Below are 8,821 nucleotides of genomic sequence, written 5' to 3'. Positions count from 1 at the left end.
CCCCTCGTTTCAAGGAAGGGCACAGTGGTTACCTCAAGACAATAGTTGATGCTTTCCTCCAGAATAAGCCCCAGCACCTCTTGTGCTTTTGGAAACACTTTGTTGAACTGTTTGCACCACTTGCACATTCCTGTGTGGGAAAACCCCACTCCCATGTGCTGCAGGTGAAGCTAAGAACTGGGGTTAAGCACTACTCATCAGACACTAACTTTTAGGAACTGTTTCTTTGGTCACATGTTGCTTAATCATGAAACATGATGGTCCAGAGCGGACAGTATTTTTATTCATCCTGCCTTGACAACCTTTCCAGTTTATTTCAACACCTGGCCACATGTGTTGATGCAAAACCCAATCCTATTTGTCCCTGAGCCAATAGCATTGTCCCAGCAGTGCTGGCTATTTCAAGAGGCAGTCAATATCCATGTGAAGCCATGTTAATTATTTCCCTGAGTATCCAGGGTATGGAGGGGGTGGGGGATATTGTATCACAGTCTGTGGGGCTGGAGTATAACGTGGAGGTAGGTCAGCTGGGTGCTCCATTTCATGTTCATAACTGTATGGTGGTGGAGCCACTGAAATGGGAGAAAAAAGAACACAGAGTTAAAAAACTGTTTTTCCGATGCAGCCTTCAATTATTTTCTTGCTGATATCCAGACTTGCATGCAACTGATATAAAATCTCCTGGCAATTCATTCATTTTTTTCAGGCTGCCATTATACAGTCAATTTATATCAATGTGAGTCATTGTTTATTGCCCTTTACTTCCCCTCCTTAGCTGTGTGCCTACCAATAGGCTGTGCCAGTAACAGTGTTTGAGTGCCTGTATGGCAGATGATACCAGGCAAACGTGGTAGAGCTGAACATTTTCAGGAGAGAAAGGCTGAGTTCATCAGATCCATTCCCTTCCACTTCCTTCAGCAGCAACAGGGATTTATGTCATGTCAAAATGAAGCAGTCAGGGCTCTTGATCTCCACAGACACCTCAAACACCCTCTGGATCTCCAGGTGCCACACCATGGCAAACAGCAGCATCACACTTCCCAGGGCAAGACATCTTAGCATAGCTTGGGCCGAGGAAGAGCAAAGCTTTCACCTTGTTCACGCCAATGGGGACATCTGAGGAGAGCCAAGCATTCATAAACTGGATTAGGCATTTAGGAGGCAACAAAAATATTCAGAAGTAGCTGAAAACTTTTCCTCAATTACTTCTAATAATGTTAAAGAAAAAGGATTCATTCACTGACAAAAAAAGACAGTGAATGCTGCAGAATGATAGGCAGAACTAAGGGCTCTGTGTCAGCATCCAAATAGAGTATTCTCTACAAATTTTAAGGTCCAGAGTCTGCTCATGTGTCCATTTATGTCACCACAGATGCTCTCCTATCCCTTCTGTAGATGTCTCAGGCAGACTGGCAACAAAACAGTACTAGCAAAGAGTGGAACAGAAACCAAGGATGTTTGTGATGGGGGGAAGAGACTCAAATCCCACTGTGCCATGAAAAGCATGCTCTGCTCTCTTGAGCACTACACCGCTGCTGTGGCTGAGGCAGAAGCAAGAGCATCCTCATCACACTGTTCCTGTCCAAAGCAGGTAATGGCAGGGCAGTGTTGGCCACAAGCCACGCAGCCAAACCAGGTCAGTCATTATTCCAGAAGTGTTCATGACAGCAGGGAACACAGAAAACATTTCCAAGCTTCCCCATCCTCCAAACCTGCTGCTGAGAGGAAGAGCTGCTCAAACTGATGCTTGAACTAGAGGCCTTGAGGTGTAGAGTCAAACTGCCTGGAGATTGAGAGATAAGGGTGTGTCATTGCAGGAACAGACTTGGGGAGGAAAAGGTTACAGCCCTGGAGTTTTTTCATTTTGCTGTTGTTCTTACAGCTTTGCAGCAACTATTTATTTTTGAAGTAACTCTTCAGCAATTAATGGTTAATAATGCCATTTTCTTTCATACCCATCTCTGTACACAAAATAACATTGAAATTATAAGGGTGATTACAGATGCTTTCAGTCTAAATGGAACCTAATGCTGTGAGGGAGAAAACAGACATTAGAGCTGGTACAATAAAGGAATACATAAAAAGTATTGCATAGCTTATTGATAAGTATATATAATGCAACTCAGGTTCTCTGCAACCTTTGCAACAGGAGGGACTATAAAAGTAGGATCTCTAGGAGTGGGATGACAAGACTTCATGCATGGAACACCTCTGTGTTTTATTACAATGAACTCCCAAAGTTATCCCAAGGCAATTGCTCCTGAATTTGTAATTAACAATATCACTGAATTGCCTAAAGACCATTATGCTACATCCAGGGTCTGCTTTTCTCTTCAACAATATGGCCATTTTCATATGGTAGATGTGGAATTGAGGCAAATGTGTCTTGCAGACCCCAGCTGGCTTGGTGCCACCTCCTTTGGTGCTCCTAGAGTGGTGCAAGTTGACAAGTGCGGTGCAGTGGGTGACTCTACACCAAGCTGGCTCATACACAGCCGTAGGTACCAGCTCACACTTACTCTGGACACAACTGCACTGCCCCAGAGGCACAAGGGGTCCCTACTGTCCCCTGGGATGCTGCAGACCCTGTGCCTTCCTGCTGCTGCCTGCACCTCAAAAAAATTACATCAAAACAATTTTAACTCACAGAGAAGCTTGCACTGAGCAGGTCCAACACTCAGCTAACTTTGACTAAGGCACAAACAGGTACCTCAGCACCATGTCCCCACCTGGGACTGGGGGGGGGGTGGAACTAGGTGATCTCTAAGGTCCACCCTAACCCAGTGCATTCTATGATTTTATAACCATTGTCCAAATTTGTATTCCAAATTCCAGTTCAGGCATGATGCCAGATGGATGCAGAGATCGAGCACTGCCTCCTGGCCAGCAGTCCCTCCTGCTGGGACATGCAGTACAGAACATCCTGCAGAGATGCCCATGTACTTTTGTAGAATTCACCTGGGATCCTGCAGCACCCAGCAATGCTTGTGAGCTCTGGGCAAAAAACAGCTCAGGGTGCATTAGACTCCACACCACCACTCAAAGCCTTTGCACTACGGTCCACAGACCTTATTGCCCAGGTTCTCCCCCTTCTGTGATATGCCTGGCCTCCATTATATTGGCCAATGCAAGGAGCCAGCTGCACATGAACAAGAACAAATACAAACACCAGAACACTAAAGAAGAACAACTGATCTATAGCCAGAGAGCCTCCAGCACAGGGAAATGGTTTGTCCTGTAAAATGCAGCACTGCCCTGAGCAAGGGTTTGACACACTCCTGCAGGCACCATGAGCCACCCATCTGTGAAGTGTGTCACCTTGGCCAGATCTCCTTAGCCCTCTCAGCAGCTGAATAAACCTTCCCAGACAGAGCTGTGCCGCCAGACACTGCATGCTGAGCTGTCCTGCCTTTCTCAGCAGGAGCTGTGCTGTTCCCCTCCAGACTGAGAAGAGCCTCTTGCTGTAGTCACATTCCCCATTTACTTTGTGTCAGAGACTGAAATAGTTCATGCCTCAAACACTGATATCAAAGAGTTTTGCCCATTATAACAAAAACTGTATAAAGAAGCTATAACCAAAGAAGCCTCCCTGAAGAAACCTGACTGAAACTTTAGACTGGAAGCTAAACCACCTAGATAAGATGCTATTGTTCAATCATCTCAGGCCTAGGGAAAAACAAAACAAGGCTAAGAGAGTGTATGCACAAGAAAGCCAAACCCAGCAGAGATTCTTCCCTGGCTGAGTTTGGGGTGGGGGAGACCACAACCCACAGAAGCCAGGTTACCCCCCCCCCCAAAATGAGGAGGGGCAGGAGGTTTTGGGTGTAACCTCTGGTCAGAGGCAGTGAGCACCCATCCTCCCTTACACAAACCGGCTCAGCTGTGTGTGTAGTAAATCCCATGGACCTGGCTAAGGCCCCATGGAGAATCAAACAATAGGAACTGCTGAGACAGCAACATAAGTTCCCTGACCCCTACCCCAAAGCTTATCTCTGTAACCCTATAGGCTATGTTACTTAACCCTTACTATTGGTCAAGTTTGGATTCCCCTTAACCCTATAAAAGGGGCCTACTTTAGCCCATTCGACAGAAGAGCTGCCACTGGGACCCTTCACAGACTCCCCCAATAAAACCATCGCTGTGGAACGCCAGGACCTCTCCTTCTCCTCTCTCGCCTCTGCTGCAGCCTCAGCCAAGGGCTCCCTACCTAGCAAGCAAGAGCTGAGATCCTAAGAGAGCTTGCAATCACTAAAGAGCTGATAATCACCAAGCTTGCTAGAGGGCAGCCCACAGCAATCGGCCTCGAGCTAGCCCAGCTTTCGGGCACCCACTTTCTTCTTTAGTGTTCTGGTGTTTGTATTTGTTCTTGTTCATGTGCAGCTGGCTCCTTGCATTGGCCAGTCTCCCTGAGGACTGGGCTCCCGGGCTATCTTGCACTGCTCGATAATAAGGCCAGATTAGAGGCTTTATTATAGCTGTGGAACCCCCAGCCCCACAGGTGACATCCATGGGACATGTGAGAGGTAGCTGAGGGAGTGCCATAATCCATCAAAGACCCCCTCCCCACCAAAGTGCCCCCCAGAGTCATTCCTGAAGCCTTGTACCACAGGACTACATGTGATGCAATGAACCCAGAGTCTGTTGCAAGGGACAATGGAAAACTCCCCCTGCCCCAGGAAAGTGCCTGGGTTTTCCTTCCTGGCCTGAGCCATATTATCCCATTGGATTCTATACTTTTAGGGGGGACCATCATCACCAAGAAGACCAGCTGGAAAGGATCAATGGAACATCGTTGGGATCCATGGGAGTGATGATATTTTCCTTATTCTGTCTGTCACCTACCTTTCTGTCCCCCCACCTATTTTCTATTTCTTTCTCTCTCGTGTCAGACCAAATCCATGCTATTGTCACTGGCATATGGTCTCGTTTGCATCTTAATTTGGGCAGAGGCATTTCTAAGAATTTTAATAACCAGATCATGAGTGTGGAGCTGGATAACACTCCAAGGATAACACTCCTGCCATGACCACAGGCACTCTTGCAGGGCTGTCCCTTTGCCTCCTTACCTGGGTACGTGTTGATGGTGTTGATGTGCGTTGCTCTGATGACCCCTACTCGAGTCTCACGGGTGCTTTTCACGCACATGCAGATACAGATGGCAATCCCAGCAAGCACTCCCATCATAAATACTATGCAAAAAACTATTCCAGCTATAGCTGTGCCTCTGCAAGGGGAATGGAGACATGCAGTCAGACTCAGACAAATAACGTTTACAAAGCAAAATTATTTTCTCAAGAGCAGCCTCTATGTGGGAAAAAATGCATATTAATTATTGAAAATGGCTCAAATTTTGATCCATCAAGGCACGTGAATATGAAAAATGAAAGACATCTGAAAAGAAAATGAGAAATTCTTTCAAAGTCACCTTTGCAATTGTGCCAGATCACTCTGCTGATTTATCATATATTAAATCCTCCCGTTTTAGGACCATCTAAATTTATCTACTTTTACTTACATTATGAGGAATAATTCTTTCCTTTTCCCTCATCATGTAAGCTCTCTTTTTTTTCTGAAAAGCATTGGTGTGGTGTTGTGAGGTCCCCAACACAAGGTGAGAGACGAGAATTTGACTCCATGTTCTCAGAAGGCTGATTTATTATTTTATGATATTATATTAAAAGAAATTACATACTAAAACTATGCTAAAGAAAGAGAAAGGCTACATCAGAAGGCTAGAAAAGAATGATAATGAAAGCTCGTGACTGACTCCTCAGAGTCTGACACAACTGATGGTGATTGGTCATTAAGTAAAAACAATCCACATGGAACCAAAGATGCACCTGTGGGTAAACAACCTCCAGACCACATTCCAAAGCAATCAGATAATTATTGTTTACATTTCTTTTCTGAGGCTTCTCAGCTTCTCAGGAGAAAAATCCTGGCAAAGGGATTTTTCAGAAAATATCACAGTGACATATTGGTATGATTTTCTTTTGGAAAGAAAGCCTAAGTTATCCCCAGCAATATATTTCAGAAGCATCCACGTGCATGATATACTTTCACAGAACATTGTCATTGTTTTGTTCTAGGTCAAGAAGTCCTTCTGCTGTGCATCTGAGCCCACAGAGTAAGGACAGCATCCTCCTCTCAAGGATTAGCAGCATAAAGCAAAGCAACACCACCATTTCACACATTTGCTGCTCTAGCCAGCACACATATTTGAGGCTTAAACAATTCTTTTAAAATGATCCAGAGAAAAGAATTTAACTCAGCTCCTGAAATAATGAATCAGAATTTCCTTGAAATTTTAATACAGAGAAAGGAAAGAAAGCTTTATTGTACTCACATGTTGGAGAAAAACCTTGGAAAACCTCAAAAAAAAGAACCTCACTAAGACATACTGAAGAGCTTCCAATAATACTGAGAGCAAAATCAGCCTTTTTGATGAACCCTACTTCACTCAGGTTAGTTGCCAGCTACAGGCAGTTAAGCATGTTATATGAAAGATGGTATTTATAGCCTACCCTTTCATGAAAAAAGCCCAGTGACTTGACAGAAATATTCTTACTTTGTGCCTCTCCTCATCTTTCAGCAAAGACTCCAAATTGGAACCTTGCTGGCAACCTTTCTACTGAATATTTTAATCAATCTAAATTGATAGTTTATCAGCATGAACAAGCCTCACTAGGAATTATTGCAATGTAGAGAATACAACAGGCCCTGCATTACCACAGATATTAAGAGGAGTCTAAACCATTGTTTAGATTCCCCTCAGAAGCATGTGAAAACATAGCAGGCCTGTTTTTCAAAATGCTGATCGTCTGCTCGCCTCAAAAAACTCAGCAAGAATCGGGATGGACTCAATACTTGAAAATAAGATCTTCTATTTGGGAATCCAAATATGAATTTAAGAGCTTGTTTTTAGGCCCCAGCTATTCAGGAACTTGGCCATGATTTGCAGTACAATCACTTAATTGTACAGCATAAGTAAACACAGAACATATGGTGTTGTAATAAATACACTGCCAGAGAGCTAAATTGTTTTCTGCTGTTCTGTAGCAATGAATGAAGAGTGTGCAGGGAGAAAAAATCTGTTAATGTTTTGCAGAATGTATGAAGCCCTAATTAACAGAAGCCTAACTCATGACAGCAAACACCTGGCTGTAAAACCAGCAGCTGAAAATGCCAATGAGATCAAGTGCTTTGTATTAACCACCACGAATAACTGAGAAACACAACTAGCATAACTGGCATCTAAGAAAAAAAGAAGTCTTTTCCTTTCAGAGATGCTCTTGAAAGATGTGACCAACATCATCACTGCCTTGACAGAAAGTGTCATAGGAGACAATAGTTTGATTCAGAAGATGCTTTAAAACTTTACTCTCTTTATTCCAGAAGACTCTCTAATAATATCACAATTAAAAGACTATGGTACCCCTTTTACAAACAAGCGATTCCCTACTGCTTTTGCTACATTCACTTGGTGAGAGCACTGCATCAGAGTTGCAGGGAACTCCCTTAGGCAGAAATAATCCCCCTCTCAGTTGGATTCCCAGCAGCAGAACCAGTCACTGCTGACCACTGCCCTCCAGTCCTGCATTGCTTTGTTCATGGCCCACTGCTGCCCAGCTCCCACATCCCTGGTACACTCTGCCTGGCTGATCTGCTCAAACCCCAGAAACCACAACAGCTCCTTGTGCTTCCAACCAGCTGCACCCTGAGGAAAACTCAACCTCCATGCTAGAAGCATGTAACACACAGTACACATTAACTTCCAGTGCTAAATTAAAATTCCTGTATTAATAAAGCCCATTGTATAACACAGTTTAAATAGTTCACCTTCAATGTTTTCAAAGGCATCCCATTTACTCCAGAAATGTTCTGCCAGATTCCATACTCCATTTGTGCTGAGAAGTGGGCTGCACTCTTCATTGGCATGACACAGCTGTAGAAAACCCTCTGCATCTGCCTCCACCTGAAACTCAAAAAGGGCTGAAATCCACTATTGGAAAAGGCCTCTGATCCTCAGCACAACTATACTGATTGAGAGGACTTCAGGAGATTTACTCTTTCAAATGTATTTAACAGAATACATGTAACTCCATATCAGTAGCTAATGGTGAGTCAGAGAATGTAAACTCACTGACTCAGAGATCTGCCCTTAAAGCCCCTCACAATAGCCCCAGTGAAACCAGGAGCTCATTGCCTCCACTTACCAGGCTGCATCTTCTCAGCATCAAATCCTGGCAAGAGAGTGGTCATGTAGCAGCTTTTCTGGGCACACAGCACAAAAAGAAATGTTTGTTCTTTTTGTGGAAAGCCTATGACTAGAATACATGTGTTGGAAAATCCCAGTTTTACAGGGACAGGGCAACAGAGAGGCATTTTAAAAGATTTTATTCCAGTATCAGTCTTGTTGAAGGGTGAGACATAAGAGATGTAAAACTCAATGCCATTCTATCAGAAACCAACCTATTTCCTGGTTACAATACCTTATAAATAATTTTCAGCCTATTAGCCTTTGCCACACAATGCTGCTAATACTTCTAAGACCAATCACCTATTATTTACATCATGTGGTCTTGCTACAATGTATCTTTCACAGTTCTAATTCTCCAAAATATCTAGTCTTTTTGCAAGGCCATTATTTGAAACTTGTTTCAGTTCAATCTCTCTCTCAACAATGTCATCTCTATTCCATGGCCTTTCTAAGTCAGCACACCTTATCTCAGAGTTTGCATGCAAATGTACAGAATGTACAACAGCTTTGTGACCTTTCAGTGAGGTCTGAGAATCCTTTACAACTCCATTTCTCACATAT

At 43.7% G+C, this 8,821-nt stretch overlaps 1 protein-coding gene across 1 annotated transcript in view; it reads right to left on the bottom strand.

The window, feature by feature from the left end:
- Positions 1–354: 354 nt before the first annotated feature.
- Positions 355–8,821, bottom strand: part of CYYR1 (cysteine and tyrosine rich 1) — a 28,157-nt gene continuing 19,690 nt past the window's right edge. Inside the window, exons 3-4 of the mRNA XM_054518604.1 lie at positions 5,067–5,224; positions 355–572 (exon numbers count right to left, since the gene is read on the bottom strand). Of these exons, the coding sequence (XP_054374579.1) occupies positions 439–572; positions 5,067–5,224 (292 nt within the window). The 3' untranslated portion in view covers positions 355–438. The remainder of the gene's footprint in view (positions 573–5,066; positions 5,225–8,821) is intronic.

Source organism: Molothrus ater, chromosome 2 (genome assembly GCF_012460135.2).
Source record: "Molothrus ater isolate BHLD 08-10-18 breed brown headed cowbird chromosome 2, BPBGC_Mater_1.1, whole genome shotgun sequence".
In the NCBI taxonomy this organism is placed as follows: Eukaryota; Metazoa; Chordata; class Aves; order Passeriformes; family Icteridae; genus Molothrus; species Molothrus ater.
The sequence above is the reverse complement of the archived record's forward strand: the minus strand, read 5'-3'. Positions and strand labels throughout refer to the sequence as shown.